The sequence below is a fragment of the Oncorhynchus gorbuscha genome, linkage group LG12, assembly GCF_021184085.1.
Source record: "Oncorhynchus gorbuscha isolate QuinsamMale2020 ecotype Even-year linkage group LG12, OgorEven_v1.0, whole genome shotgun sequence".
Lineage (NCBI taxonomy): Eukaryota > Metazoa > Chordata > Actinopteri > Salmoniformes > Salmonidae > Oncorhynchus > Oncorhynchus gorbuscha.
In genome coordinates, this window is record NC_060184.1 from 1804652 (window position 1) to 1824785 (window position 20134).

Below are 20134 nucleotides of genomic sequence, written 5' to 3' on the forward strand. Positions count from 1 at the left end.
GTCCAGTCTGTATGTCTAGTGTAGTCTGTCTGTCTGTCTGTTCAGTCTAAATGTCTAGTGTAGTCTGTCTGTCTGTCCAGTCTGTATGTCTAGTGTAGTCTGTCTGTCTGTCTGTTCAGTCTAAATGTCTAGTGTAGTCTGTCTGTCTGTCTGTCCAGTCTGTATGTCTAGAGTGTAGTCTGTCTGTCTGTCCAGTCTATGTCTAGTGTAGTCTGTCTGTCCAGTCTATATGTCTAGTGTAGTCTGTCTGTCCAGTCTATATGTCTAGTGTAGTCTGTCTGTCCAGACTGTATGTCTAGTGTAGTCTGTCTGTCCAGACTGAATGGCTAGTGTAGTCTGTCTGTCCAGTCTGTATGTCTAGTGTAGTCTGTCTGTCCAGTCTATATGTCTAGAGTAGTCTGTCTGTCCAGTCTATATGTCTAGTGTAGTCTGTCTGTCCAGACTGAATGGCTAGTGTAGTCTGTCTGTCCAGCCCACCAACAAGCAGACAGACAGGGCTCCTCCCAGCTCCAGCAGACCAACCAGCAGACAGACAGGGCTCCTCCCAGCCCACCAACCAGCAGATAGACAGGGCTCCTCCCAGCTCACCAACCAGAAGACAGACGGGGCTCCTCCCAGCCCACCAACCAGCAGACAGACAGGGCTCCTCCCAGCCCACCAACCAGCAGACAGACAGGGCTCCTCCCAGCCCACCAACCAGCAGACAGATGGGGCTCCTCCCAGCCCACCAACCAGCAGACAGACAGGGCTCCTCCCAGCCCACCAACCAGCAGACAGACGGGGCTCCTCCCAGCCCACCAACAAGCAGACAGACAGGGCTCCTCCCAGCTCACCAACCAGCAGACAGACGGGGCTCCTCCCAGCCCACCAACCAGCAGACAGACAGGGCTCCTCCCAGCCCACCAACCAGCAGACAGACAGGGCTCCTCCCAGCCCACCAACCAGCAGATAGACAGGGCTCCTCCCAGCCCACCAATCAGCAGACAGACAGGGCTCCTCCCAGCCCACCAATCAGCAGACAGACAGGGCTCCTCCCAGCCCACCAACCAGCAGATAGACAGGGCTCCTCCCAGCCCACCAATCAGCAGACAGACAGGGCTCCTCCCAGCCCACCAACCAGCAGATAGACAGGGTTCCTCCCAGCCCAGCAAGTCTTTTATATTGGGTGTAATTCTCATGTCTTATCTGGTGTGCCGTGTTAATTGAAGTATGCTCCCTGTAATTCTCTCTCTCCCCCCTCCTCCCAGAGGACCTGAGCCCTAGGACCATGCATCAGGACTACCTGGCCTGATGACTCCTGGCTGTTCCCAGTCCAGCTGGTTGTGCTGCTGCTCCAGGTTTAACTGTTCTGACTGTGGCTATGGAACTCTGACCTGTTCACTGGACAACGTGTTACCTTGTCCCGGACCTGCTGTTTTCGACAGTATCCAGGAGAGAGAGGGTATCCAGGAGAGAGAGGGTATCCAGAGAGAGAGAGAGAGAGAGAGAGAGAGAGAGAGAGAGAGAGAGAGAGAGAGAGAGAGAGAGAGAGAGAGAGAGAGAGAGAGAGAGAGAGAGAGAGAGAGAGAGTATATCCAGGGCACAATCAGAACTAACACAAAATCTAAGAAATCAGTCTCCAGTTCACTTCAGTCCATTTAAATCTGGTTTGATCCCGTTCCATCTAGTTTGGATCGGGTTAGGAGTCCACCATCTCTCCACCGTGCGTTTCCATCTCCTCCTCTCTCTCCTTCATTTATTTCTGGAGAGTGCAGAGAGATAGAGGCTGTCAACAGTTTAGGGAAATATGTTTCCTTGCGAGATTTCTCAACAACAAAAAGAATCTGTAAAACCGAAGCAGCAAAATGGACCTCCATTCGCTATTCCAGTGGACTGGTGCGAAAGAGCTCGACCTCCATTCACTATTCCAGTGAACTGGTGGGAAAGAGCTCGACCTCCATTCACTATTCCAGTGGACTGGTGGGAAAGAGCTCGACCTCCATTCGCTATTCCAGTGAACTGGTGGGAAAGAGCTCGACCTCCATTCGCTATTCCAGTGGACTGGTGGGAAAGAGCTCGACCTCCATTCGCTATTCCAGTGAACTGGTGGGAAAGAGCTCGACCTCCATTCGCTATTCCAGTGGACTGGTGGGAAAGAGCTCGACCTCCATTCGCTATTCCAGTGGACTGGTGGGAAAGAGCTCGACCTCCATTCGCTATTCCAGTGGACAGGTGGGAAAGAGATCCACCTCCATTCGCTATTCCAGTGGACTGATGGGAAAGAGCTCGACCTCCATTCGCTATTCCAGTGGACTGGTGGGAAAGAGCTCGACCTCCATTCGCTATTCCAGTGGACTGGTGGGAAAGAGCTCGACCTCCATTCGCTATTCCAGTGGACTGGTGGGAAAGAGCTCGACCTCCATTCGCTATTCCAGTGAACTGGTGGGAAAGAGCTCGACCTCCATTCGCTATTCCAGTGGACTGGTGGGAAAGAGCTCGACCTCCATTCGCTATTCCAGTGGACTGGTGGGAAAGAGCTCGACCTCCATTCGCTATTCCAGTGGACTGGTGGGAAAGAGCTCGACCTCCATTCGCTATTCCAGTGCGTACAGATGGCATGTGTTTCCTGTGCCTGTCCATTTCATAATGGGCCATTCTAAATCTCAACTCATTTTTCATATTAGCAAAGACAGTATTAAATTGAGAATAGTCTGATGTGAAAATATGATCACTTGATGAGAGAACAGCGTGTGCAGCCTGAGGCTAACTAAAGTTGCCAAATAACTCTCATTCTCGTGTATCGGACCTGTTTCAAATCATCTTACATGGGACTTATGAGCACATCTGGTCAGATAAATGAACAAGTCAACAGCCTATAGCCCATATCATAGGCAAATAACATCCAGTATCTAGTCTGATAAATGAACAGTCTACAGTCTATAGCCAGATAACATACAGTATCTAGTCTGATAACATACAGTATCTAGTCTGATAACATACAGTATCTAGTCTGATAAATGAACAGTCTACAGTCTATAGTCAGATAACATACAGTATCTAGTCTGATAACATACAGTATCTAGTCTGATAACATACAGTATCTAGTCTGATAAATGAACAGGTCTACAGTCTATAGTCAGATAACATACAGTATCTAGTCTGATAACATACAGTATCTAGTCTGATAACATACAGTATCTAGTCTGATAAATGAACAGGTCTACAGTCTATAGCCAGATAACATACAGTATCTAGTCTGATAACATACAGTATCTAGTCTGATAAATGAACAGGTCTACAGTCTATAGTCAGATAACATACAGTATCTAGTCTGATAACATACAGTATCTAGTCTGATAACATACAGTATCTAGTCTGATAAATGAACAGGTCTACAGTCTATAGTCAGATAACATACAGTATCTAGTCAGATAACATACAGTATCTAGTCTGATAACATACAGTATCTAGTCTGATAAATGAACAAGCCTACAGTCTATAGTCTGATAACATACAGTATCTAGTCTGATAACATACAGTATCTAGTCTGATAACATACAGTATCTAGTCTGATAACATACAGTATCTAGTCTGATAACATACAGTATCTAGTCTGATAGCATACAGTATCTAGTCTGATAGCATACAGTATCTAGTCTGATAAATGAACAGGTCTACAGTCTATAGCCAGATAACATACAGTATCTAGTCAGATAACATACAGTATCTAGTCTGATAAATGAACAGGTCTACAGTCTATAGCCAGATAACATACAGTATCTAGTCAGATAACATACAGTATCTAGTCTGATAAATGAACAGGTCTACAGTCTATAGCCAGATAACATACAGTATCTAGTCAGATAACATACAGTATCTAGTCTGATAACATACAGTATCTAGTCAGATAACATACAGTATCTAGTCTGATAAATGAACAGGTCTACAGTCTATAGTCAGATAACATACAGTATCTAGTCTGATAACATACAGTATCTAGTCTGATAACATACAGTATCTAGTCTGATAAATGAACAGGTCTACAGTCTATAGTCAGATAACATACAGTATCTAGTCTGATAAATGAACAGGTCTACAGTCTATAGTCAGATAACATACAGTATCTAGTCTGATAAATGAACAGGTCTACAGTCTATAGCCAGATAACATACAGTATCTAGTCAGATAACATACAGTATCTAGTCTGATAACATACAGTATCTAGTCAGATAAATGAACAAGTCTACAGTCTATAGTCAGATAACATACAGTATCTAGTCTGATAAATTAACAGGTCTATAGCCAGATAACATACAGTATCTAGTCTGATAAATGAACAGGTCTACAGTCTATAGCCAGATAACATACAGTATCTAGTCTGATAAATGAACAATGTTTCTATAGACTTAAAATAAACAATGGCTTTATTGTGATGGTGTATATGACATTAATTTATTAGACTTTGAAATGTAGATGTCCCGAAGGCGCGCATCAGCGGCTTGTTCGGAGGCCTAGAGATGCTAAATGTATTCATGTTAATTAACGGTTAATGAGACCGACAGTCTTTTTCCATGACAATAACCGGTGGACGAAACATCATGCCACAGCCTTCGGTAGGATGTGATCACCTTACAAACAGACAGGTGTCTAGTCCCTCTGCTAACAGGACAACAGGGTTAAAGACATATAGCCTGGGTACCAGTCTGTTTGTGCCATCATGCCACAGCCTTCGGTAGGATGTGATCACCTTACAAACAGACAGGTGTCTAGTCCCTCTGCTAACAGGACAACAGGGTTAAAGACATATAGCCTGGGTACCAGTCTGTTTGTGCCATCATGCCACTCCTTGCCTCTCAGTCATACCAAGGACATGCCGGGATAGCCCAAACCAGGCTAACCAGGCTAACCTCTGAATCTTCAACTGAACAACAATATCTGGCCTACAGACAGATGACAACGTCTCTTATCAAGAATACAATCTGATATCAACTTCCATCAAACTGTATGACACCACTGGTTGTACACTAAACTACACAGATATCTCTCTCTCTCACACACACACACACACACACCAACCCACCCACCCACACACAGGTAAACCCCACAGAAAGGCACCAGGTATTGCTAATGATGAGGACTGTCTTTCATACAGACACAACCTTCAATCTGCTCCCTCTCTCTCTCTGGATAGAACCACCACACAACTCACTATGATACACACTCCCTACCCATTTGGTGTTGTCGACACACACACATGCAAACATGAACACACATTGAGACGGCCAGAGAGAACTGTCAGAGAGAACAAGCAGAGAGACAGTCAGAGAGACAGTCAGAGAGAACTGTCAGAGAGAACTGTCAGAGAGAACTGTCAGAGAGACAGTCAGAGAGACAGTCAGAGAGACAGTCAGAGAGACAGTCAGAGAGAACAGTCAGAGAGACAGTCAGAGAGAACAGTCAGAGAGACAGTCACAGAGACGCTCAGAGAGACAGTCAGAGAGACGCTCAGAGAGACAGTCAGAGAGACGGTCAGAGAGACAGTCAGAGAGACAGTCACAGAGACGCTCAGAGAGACAGTCAGAGAGACGCTCAGAGAGACAGTCAGAGAGACGCTCAGAGAGACAGTCAGAGAGACGCTCAGAGAGACAGTCAGAGAGACAGTCAGAGAGACGGTCAGAGAGAACAGTCAGAGAGACAGTCAGAGAGACAGTCAGAGAGACAGTCAGAGAGCAGAGTCAGTCTACGGTCCTGTTGACCACATAAGGAGACACAGGAAGCTTTTACAGTGTCTGTATGTGTGTGTGTCCATGGTCATGTGGTTGTCTGTTCAGAAGACGGAGTCAAACCCCACAGGAGACTAGGTGTTTGTGGGAGAGTCATCCAAGGACCAATGAGAGAGGACCTTCAGGCTGGTCTACGGTGTGGAGGGGAGAGTATGGACACAGGGACGGGGACACACCAGGAGCAGCCTGCTCTACAACATGGCGTAGTCAGACGAACCAATCTTCTCCTCTGGTCTGGAAGTGGGGGGTTGTCTTTGTTACCGTAACCATCCCATAATAATGGCGGTGCTGTTGGTTGTCATGGTTACCATCCGATGAGGTTGGCCTTGGCCTTGTCTGTGAGCTTGCGGACACGCCCCTTGGAGGAAGTGCCGAAGGTGAGGGAGGAGTCTTCAACCAGGAGTTGTCTCTGCTCCTCCTCCTCTGAGTCCTCCTCCGTGTAGTATGCCGTCCGTCGCCCCCGGTTACGCGTACGCATCGATCCCGCTGACCCCTCCCCTTCCTGTTCCGCCTCCTCCTCTTCATCGTCGTTTTCGTCCTGTGGCGATGCCCTCACGCGCTGTGATTGTTGCAGAGACTGGGCAGGGGGAGTCATCTCGTCGTTGATTCGCCGGCTGCTCCTCCTCAAAGGGGAAGGGGAGGGGTCGGGGCTGGAAGGGGGAGGGGCTATCTCTGTCCTGACCAGTCTTGGCCTACCGCGGCGCCGTGGCGTTCCTGGAAGTCCGGCCCCCGACAACACAGACGCTTCCTGGGCAGAGGAAGTCCCGCCCTCGTCGCCTGTGGATTGGTTGAGCTTGTCCTCTGGGGTGGAGCTTCGCCGGAGGCCCCTCCTCATGGCCTCTAGTTCCTGTTTGGACTTCCTGCCTCTCTTCCTGCCGGGAGGGCGACCCTTGGGGGCAGGGCTAGGACTGGGTTCAGGGGTCACTGCTCTGGGTCTCCGTCCCCTCCGACCTGCAGACACGCCCACTGTCTCCTGACTACTGTGGCCATTCAGGTGGGCAGTAGCCTGGGGTGAGGGGCTACGAGGGGAGGCTGGGGGGGAGAGAGAGATTGTGAGTTAAATCAACCAATCAGTCGTATGTGCTATATACCTGCAGTGTTATATGTTGTAGAGGGGGGGGCTCTGTCCTGTATGTTATAGAGGGTGAGGGGGGGGTCTGTCCTGTATGTTATAGAGGGTGAGTGGGGGGGGGTATGTCCTGTATGTTATAGAGGGTGAGTGGGGGGTGGGGGTGGGACTGTCCTGTATATTATAGAGGGTGAGGGTGGGGGTCTGTCCTGTATGTTATAGAGGGTGGGGGGGGTCTGTCCTGTATGTTATAGAGGGTGAGGGGGGGGTATGTCCTGTATGTTATAGAGGGTGAGGGGGGGGGGGGGGGGGGTCTGTCCTGTATGTTATAGAGGGTGAGGGGGGGCTCTGTCCTGGGGGGTATGTCCTGTATGTTATAGAGGGTGAGGGGGGGCTCTGTCCTGTATGTTATAGAGGGTGAGGGGCTCTGTCCTGTATGTTATAGAGGGTGAGGGGGGGGGGCTCTGTCCTGTATGTTGTAGAGAGGGGGGGGGGGGGGGCTCTGTCCTGTATGTTATAGAGGGTGAGGGGGGGGGGTATGTCCTGTATGTTATAGAGGTTGAGGGGGTCTCTGTCCTGTATGTTATAGAGGGTGAGGGGGGGGGCTCTGTCCTGTATGTTGTAGAGAGGGAGGGGGGGGGGGGCTCTGTCCTGTATGTTATAGAGGGTGAGGGGGGGGGCTCTGTCCTGTATGTTGTAGAGAGGGGAGGGGGGGGCTCTGTCCTGTATGTTATAGAGGGTGAGGGGGGGGGGGCTCTGTCCTGTATGTTATAGAGGGTGAGGGGGGCTCTGTCCTGTATGTTATAGAGAGGGTGAGGGGGGCTCTGTCCTGTATGTTATAGAGGGGAGGGGGGGTCTCTGTCCTGTATGTTATAGAGGGTGAGGGGGGGCTCTGTCCTGTATGTTATAGAGGGTGAGGGGGGCTCTGTCCTGTATGTTATAGAGGGTGAGAGGGGGGGCTCTGTCCTGTATGTTATAGAGGGTGAGGGGGGGGGGGCTCTGTCCTGTATGTTGTAGAGAGGGAGGGGGGGCTCTGTCCTGTATGTTGTAGAGAGGGAGGGGGGGACTCTGTCCTGTATGTTATAGAGGGTGAGGGGGGGGGCTCTGTCCTGTATGTTATAGAGAGGGAGGGGGGGGGCTCTGTCCTGTATGTTATAGAGGGTGAGGGGGGGGCTCTGTCCTGTATGTTATAGAGAGGGAGGGGGGGGCTCTGTCCTGTATGTTGTAGAGAGGGAGGGGGGGGCTCTGTCCTGTATGTTATAGAGGGTGAGGGGGGGGGGCTCTGTCCTGTATGTTATAGAGGGTGAGGGGGGGTCTGTCCTGTATGTTATAGAGGGTGAGGGGGGGGCTCTGTCCTGTATGTTATAGAGGGTGAGGGGGGTCTGTCCTGTATGTCATAGAGGGTGAGGGGGGGGGGCTCTGTCCTGTATGTTATAGAGGGTGAGGGGGGGGGTGCTCTGTCCTGTATGTTATAGAGGGTGAGGGGGGTCTGTCCTGTATGTCATAGAGGGTGAGGGGGGGGCTCTGTCATGTATGTTATAGAGGGTGAGGGAGGTATTGTCCTGTATGTTGTAGAGGGGGTGTGTGTGTGTGTGTGTGTGTGTGTGTGTGTGTGTGTGTGTGTGTGTGTGTGTGTGTGTGTGTGTGTGTGTGTGTGTGTGTGTGTGTGTGTGTGTGTGTGTGTGTGATTGTAGGTGTGTGTGTTTGTCTGTCTGTTGGTGTGTGTGTGTCTGTAGGTGTGTGTGTGTGTGTGTGTGTGTGTGTGTGTGTGTGTGTGTGTGTGTGTGTGTGTGTGTGTGTGTGTGTGTGTGTGTGTGTGTGTGTGTGTGTGTGTGTAGGTGTGTGTGTATCTGTAGGTGTGTGTCTGTAGGTGTGTGTGTGTGTGTGTGTGTGTGTGTGTGTGTGTGTGTGTGTGTGTGTGTGTGTGTGTGTGTGTGTGTGTGTGTGTGTGTGTGTGTGTGTGTGTGTGTGTGTGTAGGTGTGTACTCCTCTCCTCACCTGCAGTGCTGTGCATGTCTGAGGGTGTGTGTGTAGGTGTGTACTCCTCACCTGCTGTGGAGGGTGTGTGTGTGTGTGTGTGTGTGTGTGTGTGGTCTGTAGGTGTGTGTGTGTGTGTGTGTGTGTGTGTGTGTGTGTGTGTGTGTGTGTGTGTGTGTGTGTGTGTGTGTGTGTGTGTGTCTGTAGGTGTGTGTGTGTGTGTGTCTGTAGGTGTGTGTGTGTCTGTAGGTGTGTGTGTGTGTAGGTGTGTACTCCTCACCTGCTGTGGAGGGTGTGTGTGTGTGTGTGTCTGTAGGTGTGTGTGTGTGTGTGTGTCTGTATGTGTGTGTGTGTGTGTGTGTAGGTGTGTACTCCTCACCTGTGGAGGGTGTGTGTGTCCTGGCGCTGCGTGTTCGTCCGGGGATCTGCTGTTCTGCCTTCCCATTGAGGAGGGGGAGGGGCTGTCGAAGGGGGAGGGGCTGTCGAAGGGGGAGGGGCTGTCTCAAGGAGGGGGGGCGCTGTGGGGCTGCAGCTGGAGCCGTGGGTGGGGCCAAGGAATCTAGTCTGGATACACCCCTCGATGACACACGCTTCTTCCTCTCTGGGCTAAAGGAGGGAGATAGAACGTTAAGATCACAAAGACCAATCACAAGGCTCTAACAGTCTGATGCTAGGTCAGGTTAACCAATCACAAGGCTCTAACAGTCTGATGCTAGGTCAGGTTAACCAATCACAAGGCTCTAACAGTCTGATGCTAGGTCAGGTTAACCAATCACAAGGCTCTAACACTCTGATGCTAGGTCAGGTTAACCAATCACAAGGCTCTAACACTCTGATGCTAGGTCAGGTTAACCAATCACAAGGCTCTAACACTCTGATGCTAGGTCAGGTTAACCAATCACAAGGCTCTAACAGTCTGATGCTAGGTCAGGTTAACCAATCACAAGGCTCTAACAGTCTGATGCTAGGTCAGGTTAACCAATCACAAGGCTCTAACAGTCTGATGCTAGGTCAGGTTAACCAATCACAAGGCTCTAACAGTCTGATGCTAGGTCAGGTTAACCAATCACAAGGCTCTAACAGTCTGATGCTAGGTCAGGTTAACCAATCACAAGGCCTAACAGTCTGATCTAACAGTCTGATGCTAGGTCAGGTTAACCAATCACAAGGCTCTAACACTCTGATGCTAGGTCAGGTTAACCAATCACAAGGCTCTAACACTCTGATGCTCGGTCAGGTTAACCAATCACAAGGCTCTAACACTCTGATGCTAGGTCAGGTTAACCAATCACAAGGCTCTAACACTCTGATGCTCGGTCAGGTTAACCAATCACAAGGCTCTAACACTCTGATGCTACGTCAGGTTAACCAATCACAAGGCTCTAACACTCTGATGCTAGGTCAGGTTAACCAATCACAAGGCTCTAACACTCTGATGCTCGGTCAGGTTAACCAATCACAAGGCTCTAACACTCTGATGCTCGGTCAGGTTAACCAATCACAAGGCTCTAACACTCTGATGCTCGGTCAGGTTAACCAATCACAAGGCTCTAACACTCTGATGCTCGGTCAGGTTAACCAATCACAAGGCTCTAACACTCTGATGCTCGGTCAGGTTAACCAATCACAAGGCTCTAACACTCTGATGCTCGGTCAGGTTAACCAATCACAAGGCTCTAACATTCTGACGCTCGGTCAGGTTAACCAATCACAAGGCTCTACCACTGATGCTCGGTCAGGTTAACCAATCACAAGGCTCTAACATTCTGATGCTCGGTCAGGTTAACCAATCACAAGGCTCTAACATTCTGACGCTCGGTCAGGTTAACCAATCACAAGGCTCTAACACTCTGACGCTCGGTCAGGTTAACCAATCACAAGGCTCTAACATTCTGATGCTCGGTCAGGTTAACCAAGGGGGCAGTATTTTCACGTCCGGATGAAAAGCGTCCCCAAAGTAAACTGCCTGTTACTCAGGCCCAGAAGCTAGGATATGCATATAATTGGTAGATTTGGATAGAAAACACTCTAGTTTCTAAAACTGTTCAAATAATGTCTGTGAGTATAACAGAGCTGTAATAGTTGTTTTAGTAGTTTTTCTAGGTGGCTCCCATTTTTGCTGTAGTGTTTCCAAGCGCATGGAAGAGAGCGCGTTCTTTGGTATTTTTCTCTGGAAAAGACAATAACGATTCTCCATCTTAAATTGTATAGTTTATTTATGTATTAGGGTACTTAAGGTTTGATTATAAACGTCGTTTGGAAAAGTTTATTAGTAACGTTGGGGATTATTTTTATATGAATTCTGATGGAGGGAAACTGGGTGGATTATTGACTGAAGCGCACCAGCTAAACTGAGTTTTTATGGATATAAAGAAGGACCTTATCGAACAAAGGACCATTTGTGATGTAGCTGGGACCTTTTGGAGTGCCAACAGAAGAAGATCATCAAAGGTAAGGCATTTATTATATCGCTATTTCTGACTTTCGCGTTGTACCTGCCTGGTTGAAATATGTTTTTCATGGTTTTGTATGCGGGGCGCTGTCCTCAGGTAATCAAATGGTTAACACACTGATGCTTGGTCAGATTAACCAATCACAAGGCTCTAACACTCTGATGCTACATCAGGTTAACCAATCACAAGGCTCTAACACACTGATGCTAGGTCAGGTTAACCAATCACAAGGCTCTAACACACTGATGCTAGGTCAGGTTAACCAATCACAAGGCTCTAACACACTGATGCTAGGTCAGGTTAACCAATCACAAGGCTCTAACACACTGATGCTAGGTCAGGTTAGCCAATCAGGTACCTTGAGGCAGCGCTGCTGGAGGGAGAGTCACTCCTCCTCCTCTTCATAGCTTGTCGTGTCTGTCTTTCGGTTTCTCTGGCCGCCACGTGTCTGGTCAGTCTGTCGGTTTGTCTTTCTGCCACGTGTCTTGTCTGTCTGTCGGTTTGTCTGTCCGCCATGTGTCTGGTCTGTCTTTCGGTTTGTCTTTCCACCACATGTCTGGTCTGTCTGTCGGTTTGTCTTTCCACCACGTGTCTGGTCTGTCTGTCGGATTGTCTTTCGGCCACGTGTCTGGTCTGTCTTTCGGTTTGTCTGTCCGCCACGTGTCTGGTCTGTCTGTCTGCTCTATGTCTCGTCTTTCTGTCCGTCTGTCCATGGATGGCTTTGTAGTCAGCCAGGATGGAGTTGACATGTTCCTCAAACAACGCAGACAGACGGAGACTCATACTGTAGATCTACACATGAATAAGAGTGTATTAACATGTTAATAACATGATAAGAGTGTATTAACAGATTACTAACATGAATAAGAGTGTATTAACATGTTAATAACATGATAAGAGTGTATTAACAGATTACTAACATGAATAAGAGTGTATTAACAGATTACTAACATGAATAAGAGTGTATTAACATGTTATAGAAATGAAAAGGGTGTATCACGTTATGAACATCAATTTGAGTTTATTACCTTGTTTAAACATGAATACGTGTATTACCATGTTATAAATATGAATAATAAGTGTATTTACACATACATATGAATAGTAAGTGTATTTACACATACATATGAATAGTAAGTGTATTAACACATAAATATGAATAGTAAGTGTATTTACACATACATATGAATAGTAAGTGTATTAACACATAAATATGAATAGTAAGTGTATTAACACATAAATATGAATAGTAAGTGTATTAACACATAAATATGAATAGTAAGTGTATTAACACATAAATATGAATAGTGAGTGTAACAGCGCGTCTCACCCGGGACTTCTTGCTGGGTGTGTAAGCTTTAGAGTTGCTGAAGATGAGCCGTACGTCCTGGTAGAGTTCCAGGGGAGAGGTGTACTCCCCCGATCTTAGCATCCCCCTCACCGTCCCAAAGTCCATGGGGGTGTCCACGATGTCCAGATAGTCCTGAGGGTCAGGTGGACAGACCAGGTTATACAGACAGACAGGTTAGAGACAGACAGGTTAGAGACAGACAGGTTAGAGACAGACCAGGTTAGAGACAGACCAGGTTATACAGACAGACAGGTTAGAGACAGACCAGGTTAGAGACAGACCAGGTTAGAGACAGACCAGGTTAGAGACAGACATACAGGTTAGAGACAGACCAGGTTATACAGACAGACAGGTTAGAGACAGACAGGTTAGAGACAGACCAGGTTAGAGACAGACCAGGTTATACAGACAGACAGGTTAGAGACAGACCAGGTTAGAGACAGACATGTTAGAGACAGACCAGGTTATACAGACAGACAGGTTAGAGACAGACATACAGGTTAGAGACAGACAACCAGGTTAGAGACAGACAGATGGGTTAGAGACAGACAGACAGGTTAGAGACAGACCAGGTTATACAGACAGACATGTAAGCGAGAGAGGTAGATTGTCAGACCAGGTTAGAGACAGACAGGTTAGAGACAGACCAGGTTAGAGACAGACAGGTTAGAGAGACAGACAGGTTAGAGTCAGACCAGGTTGTACAGACATACAGGTTAGAGGCAGACAGACATGTTAGAGACAGACCACGTTATACAGACAGACAGGTTAGAGACAGAAACACAGGTTAGAGACAGACAGACAGGTTAAAGACAGACAGACAGGTTAGATACAGACCAGGTTATACAGACAGACAGGTTAAAGACAGAAAGACAGGTTAGAGACAGACAGACAGGTTAAAGACAGACAGACAGGTTAGAGACAGACCAGGTTATACAGACAGCCAGGTTAAAGACAGAAAGACAGGTTAGAGACAGACAGACAGGTTAAAGACAACCAGACAGGTTAGAGACAGACAGACAGACACAGGTTAGATACAGACCAGGTTATACAGACAGACAGGTTAAAGACAGAAAGACAGGTTAGAGACAGAAAGACAGGTTAGAGACAGACAGACAGGTTAAAGACAGACAGGTTAGAGACAGACAGGTTAGAGACAGACAGACAGGTTAGAGACAGACAGACATGTTAGAGACAGACAGACAGGTTAGAGACAGACAGACAGGTTAGAGACAGACATGGAAGATAGAGAGATAGATTGTCAGACCAGGTTAGAGACAGACAGGTTACAGACAGACAGACAGGTTAGAGACAGACAGGTTGGAGATAGACAGGTTAGAGACAGACAGACAGGTTAGAGACAGACAGGTTGGAGATAGACAGGTTAGAGACAGACAGACAGGTTAGAGACAGACAGGTTAGAGACAGGTATGTAAATAGGTGAGACAGGTATGTAAAGAAGTGAGACAGGTATGTAAAGAGGTGAGATAGGTATGTAAAGTGGTGAGACAGGTATGCTAAGTGGTGAGACAGTTGAGTAGAGAGTTGAGACAGGTATGTAAAGTGGTGAGACAGGTATCTGAAGAGGTGAGACAGGCATTTAAAGAGGTGAGACAGGTATGTAAAGTGGTGAGCCATGTATTTAAAGAGGTGAGACAGGTATCTGAAGAGGTGAGACAGGCATTTAAAGAGGTGAGACAGGTATGTAAAGAGGTGAGACGGGTATGTAAAGAAGTGAGACAGGTATGTAAAGTGGTGATACAGGTAGGTAAAGAGACAAGACAGGTATGTAAAGAAGTGAGACAGGTATGTAAAGAGGCAAGACAGGTATGTAAAGAGGCGAGACAGGTATGTAAAGAGGCAAGACAGGTATGTAAAGAAGTGAGACAGGTATGTAAAGTGGTGAGACAGGTATGTAAAGAGGTGAGATAGGTATGTAAAGAGGTGAGACAGGTATGTAAAGTGGTGAGACAGGTATGTAAAGAAGTGAGACAGGTATGTAAAGAAGTGAGAAAGGTATGTAAAGTGGTGAGACAGGTATGTAAAAGAGGCGAGACAGGTATGTAAAGAGGTGAGACAGGTATGTAAAGTGGTGAGACAGGTATGTAAATAGGTGAGACAGGTATGTAAAGAAGTGAGAAAGGTATGTATAAAGAGGTGAGACAGGTATGTAAAAGAGGTGAGACAGGTATGTAAAGAAGTGAGACAGGTATGTAAAAGAGGTGAGACAGGTATGTAAAGAAGTGAGACAGGTATTTACGGGGTACTGTTCCAGGTCGACAGGTTGTCTGAAGGGTTCTGAGTCTTCACACTGGAAGAGCAGGTCTATCAGCTCCTTGCTGCGCCCCCGCCAGGCCTGGGGGTCTAAGGGCCGGCCTCGCCTTACACCACCGCCACGCTGCAGCTGCTGCAGACCAACGCCACGACCCTAATACACATCATATCATCAGCACAACTATGTATTTATCAGCATCTCCAATTAGCTGAGGCTACTCTTCCTGGGGTCCAAACAGGAAACAACAAATAAAATACATAATATTCACGACCGTTCAAAAGTTTGGGGTCACTTAGAAATGTCCTTGTTTTCCATGAAAACATATACGACATGAGTAGCAAAATGAATAGGAAATATAGGCACGACGTTGAAAAAGTTATGAATAATGATTTTTTATTTTTTAAGAATAATTGTGTCCTTCAAACTTTGTTTTAGTCAAAGAATCCTCCATTTGCAGCAATTACAGCCTTGCAGACCTTTGGCATTCCAGTTGTCAATTTGTTGAAGTAATCTGAAGAGATTTCACCCCATGCTTCCTGAAGCACCTCCCACCAGTTGGATTGGTTTGATGGGCACGTCTTACGTACCATACGGTCAAGCTGCTCCCACAACAGCTCATTAACGTTGAGATCTGGTGACTGTGCTGGCCACTCCATTATAGACAGAATACCAGCTGACTGCTTCTTCCCTAAATAGCTCTTGTATAGTTTGTAGCTGGGTCAGTTTGGGTAAGGCCCTTTCCTGTTTCAGCATGACAATGCCTCTGTGTACAAAGCGAGGTCCATACAGAAGTGGTTTGTTGAGATCGATGTGGAAGAACTTGAATGGCCTGCAAAGAGCCCTGACCTCAACCCCATCGAACACCTTTGGGATGAATTAGAACACCGACTACAAGCCTAATCGCCCAACATCAGTGCCCGACCTCACCAATGCTCTTGTGGCTGATTGGAAGAAAGTCCCTGCAGCAATGTTACAACATCTAGTGGAAAGCCTTCCCAGAAGAGCGGAGGCTGTTATAGCAGCAAAGGGGGGGACCATATTAATGCCCATGATTTTGGAATGAGATGTTTGATAAGCTGGTGTCCATATTATTTTGGTCATGTAGTGTATTTCTGGGCAGTGGAATAACCTTTACCTCCCTCCAGCCCTGAGGGCACACTCCTAGGCTTATATTGAAGAAGTGGCAAACAGGAGTCACAATGTATTCAGGTTTTCGTTTCCAGGTGGTTTGTCCTTATTTACAGATAGCAATAATTGTTTCACCTCGTCCACATTGTGGAATTCAAAGCTACAGTCTTTCGTTATTTGGTTCGTTGTGCATGAATGTGAAGGCTCAGCATTTGTTGTTTGCATGGCATGCCTAAGTTGGTAACACTTTACTTGACACCCAGCATGTCATAATATGTTATAACAGCGAACATAAACTTGCCATAACCTGTTATAATATGGTCATAAATAACACTGTCATGACAAATCTATTTAAACCTGTTGTGACATACAGTATATTGCAATATTTTATGGCTGGTTATGACACCTACATAGAGTGTCAAAACACACAAAACCACACAAGGCAAAACATTCCATTACACCATAGGAATGTTACACCATACTGTCAACAGTATGTTTATATTATATATTTAGTTTTTAATTCATCATGTTCAATTATCATTGTAATTGCGCACATATTGATGTCCAACATGCACCTACCGCAATGCTCTGTTGCTGATTTCAGGAGTACGAAAAAATATGTATTTGAATATATTTGATACTCTCATGTAGGTGTTATAACCAGCCATAAAATAACACCATATACGGGTCATGACAGGTTATGACATACTATGACAGGTTATGACATACTATGACAGGTTATGACATACTATGACAAGTTATGACAAATTGTGTCAGCTGTAATGTCATATTATGATACAGTTATGTCATATTATGAAACGGTTATGTCATATTAATAATATTATTATATTATGGTTATGTCATATTATGATACGGTTATGTCATATTATGATACAGTTATGTCATATTAATAATATTATTATATTATGATACAGTTATGTCATATTATGATACAGTTATGTCATATTATGGTACAGTTATGTCATATTATGATCAGTTATATTATGATACAGTTATGTCATATTAATAATATTATTATATTATGATACGGTTATGTCATATTATGATACAGTTATGTCATATTATGATACAGTTATGTCATATTATGATACAGTTATGTCATATTAATAATATTATTATATTATGATACAGTTATGTCATATTAATAATATTATTATATTATGATACAGTTATGTCATATTATGATACAGTTATGTCATATTATGATACAGTTATGTCATATTATGACATGATTATGACACAGTTATGTTATTAATAATATTATTATAAATGAGTCATATTAATCAGTTAGTCATATTATGAAAGTTATTATTATGATACAGTTATGTCATATTAAAAATTATTATATTATGAATGAGCCATCAGTCATATTATGATCAATGAAGAATATTATGATACAGTTATGTCATATATTATATTATGATCATATGATTATGATGACGGTTATGTCATATTAGCTTGTTATGCTTTTCAATGAAGAATGTTAGTCTGTGTTATGCAGTTTTCATATTAATAATATTATTATATTATGCTTTTCATATTATGAAGAATGACATATTATGTGTTATGTCATATTAATAATATTATTATATTTTCAATGTTATGTCATAATGGTTAGTCATATTATGATACAGTTAGCTTTTCAATGAAGAATGGTTATGTCATATTTAGCTTTTCATAGTGAAGAATGTCATATTATGATACAGTTATGTCATATTAATAATTTTAATACGGTTAAGAATGGAGCTGTGTTATGCTCGGTTATTCAATGAAGAATGGAGCTGTGTTACAGTTTTCAATGAAGAATGGAGCTGTTAAAAGCTTTTCTAAATGAAGTTAATGGAGCTGTTGTTAGTCGTTTTCAATGAAGAATGGTTTTGTTATGAATGAGCCATCAGCTTCAATGAAGAATGGAGCTGTGTTAGCTTTTCAATGAAGAATGGAGCTGTGTTAGCTTTTCAATGAAGAATGGAGCTGTGTTAGCTTTTCAGTGAAGAATGGAGCTGTGTTAGCTTTTCAATGAAGAATGGAGCTGTGTTAGCTTTTCAATGAAGAATGGAGCTGTGTTAGCTTTTCAATGAAGAATGGAGCTGTGTTAGCTTTTCAATGAAGAATGGAGCTGTGTTAGCTTTTCAATGAAGAATGGAGCTGTGTTAGCTGTTCAATGAAGAATGGAGCTGTGTTAGCTTTTCAATGAAGAATGGAGCTGTATTAGCTTTTCTGCCGAGAACTACAGAGCTTTTTACTTTCATTCTTTTTTTAATCATTTAACTTTGTTTCATATTAGTTTCTTTTTCTTTTTGCTCAATTTCGTTACGTTATTTCTCAATGTACTGTATGTTTGCCAATCTTCTGTGTTGTCAAGACTTATTTGCCATTCCCTTAGCCTCATCCCTCTCAACCATACAGTTATTTAATCATCTATCCGTGGGGCCCGTTTTAACAGGCAGTTTCTTTACGGGTGCATGCCTGTCAGTAACCGGAAGAATCAATTTCAGAAATGCTTAAAGTGCAGAATGTTCCTCATTACATCAGACCAACAAATATGTTTCACATCTTCAACATTGGAATCCAATACAAAACCTTTTGTCTGACTTCTACTAGACTAGTCTAGTCTTTGGTTGTCCCAGATATGGCTACTATATTATGATCACTACATCTGATGGATCTGGATACTGCTTTAGAGCACATTTCTGCAGCATTAGTAAATATGTGATCAATACATGTTGATGATTTCATTCCTGTAGTGTTTGTAAATACCCTGGTAGGTTGACTAAAGTTTGAAGTTCTCTTGAGTGGGAAGCTTGATGAAAGCCAGTCAATATTTATATCATCCAGAAAATAAACCTCTCTGTTGATATCACATACATTATCAAGCATTTCACACATATTATCCAGATACTGACTGTTAGCACTTGGTGGTCTATAGCAGATTCCCACCAGAATGGGATTTAGGTGAGGCAGCCACCTGTAGCCATATTACTTCAACAGTAGTAATGAAATCCTCTCTAAGCTTTGCAGGAATATGGTTCCAAATATAAACGGCTACACCTCCACCATTGGCATTCCTGTCTCTTCTGAATATGTTGAAACCATGTATTGCTGTATCATCAAATGTATTATCTAAGTGAGTTTCAGAGACATTAATCTACATAGTATATCAATGTTTTCAGTTGCAGAGCCTCAGTGCTAACAGTATAACTCAGGTTCAGGCTAATCAGAGCCTCAGTGCTAACAGTATAACTCAGGTTCAGGCTAATCAGAGCCTCAGTGGTAACAGTATAACTCAGGTTCAGGCTAATCAGAGCCTCAGTGCTAACAGTATAACTCAGGTTCAGGCTAATCAGAGCCTCAGTGCTAACAGTATAACTCAGGTTCAGGCTAATCAGAGCCTCAGTGCTAACAGTATAACTCAGGTTCAGGCTAATCAGAGCCTCAGTGCTAACAGTATAACTCAGGTTCAGGCTAATCAGAGCCTCAGTGCTAACAGTATAACTCAGGTTCAGGCTAATCAGAGCCTCAGTGCTAACAGTATAACTCAGGTTCAGGCTAATCAGAGCCTCAGTGCTAACAGTATAACTCAGGTTCAGGCTAATCAGAGCCTCAGTGCTAACAGTATAACTCAGGTTCAGGCTAATCAGAGCCTCAGTGCTAACAGTATAACTCAGGTTCAGGCTAATCAGAGCCTCAGTGCTAACAGTATAACTCAGGTTCAGGCTAATCAGAGCCTCAGTGCTAACAGTATAACTCAGGTTCAGGCTAATCAGAGCCTCAGTGGTAACAGTATAACTCAGGTTCAGGCTAATCAGAGCCTCAGTGCTAACAGTATAACTCAGGTTCAGGCTAATCAGAGCCTCAGTGCTAACAGTATAACTCAGGTTCAGGCTAACAGTATAACTCAGGTTCAGGCTAATAATCAGGTTCAGGCTAATCAGAGCCTCAGTGCTAACAGTATAACTCAGGTTCAGGCTAATCAGAGCCTCAGTGCTAACAGTATAACTCAGGTTCAGGCTAATCAGAGCCTCAGTGCTAACAGTATAACTCAGGTTCAGGCTAATCAGAGCCTCAGTGCTAACAGTATAACTCAGGTTCAGGCTA

The 20134-nt window shown here is 44.8% G+C and overlaps 1 protein-coding gene and 2 long non-coding RNA genes across 3 annotated transcripts in view; all 3 read right to left on the reverse strand.

The window, feature by feature from the left end:
- Positions 1-1492: 1492 nt before the first annotated feature.
- On the reverse strand, positions 1493-3004 carry LOC123991514. The gene is made up of 2 exons (XR_006830811.1): positions 2565-3004; positions 1493-2522 (listed from the first exon to the last, which is right to left on the reverse strand). It is a non-coding gene; the product is annotated as an uncharacterized LOC123991514 (long non-coding RNA).
- Positions 3005-4385: 1381 nt separating this feature from the next.
- LOC123991515 lies at positions 4386-5344 on the reverse strand. Its single transcript, XR_006830812.1, has 2 exons — positions 4727-5344; positions 4386-4607 (listed from the first exon to the last, which is right to left on the reverse strand). It is a non-coding gene; the product is annotated as an uncharacterized LOC123991515 (long non-coding RNA).
- Positions 5345-6011: 667 nt separating this feature from the next.
- Positions 6012-20134, reverse strand: part of LOC123990451 (pleckstrin homology domain interacting protein) — a 137923-nt gene continuing 123800 nt past the window's right edge. Inside the window, exons 36-40 of the mRNA XM_046290987.1 lie at positions 14873-15040; positions 12592-12744; positions 11620-12053; positions 9188-9414; positions 6012-6794 (exon numbers count right to left, since the gene is read on the reverse strand). Of these exons, the coding sequence (XP_046146943.1) occupies positions 6067-6794; positions 9188-9414; positions 11620-12053; positions 12592-12744; positions 14873-15040 (1710 nt within the window). The 3' untranslated portion in view covers positions 6012-6066. The remainder of the gene's footprint in view (positions 6795-9187; positions 9415-11619; positions 12054-12591; positions 12745-14872; positions 15041-20134) is intronic.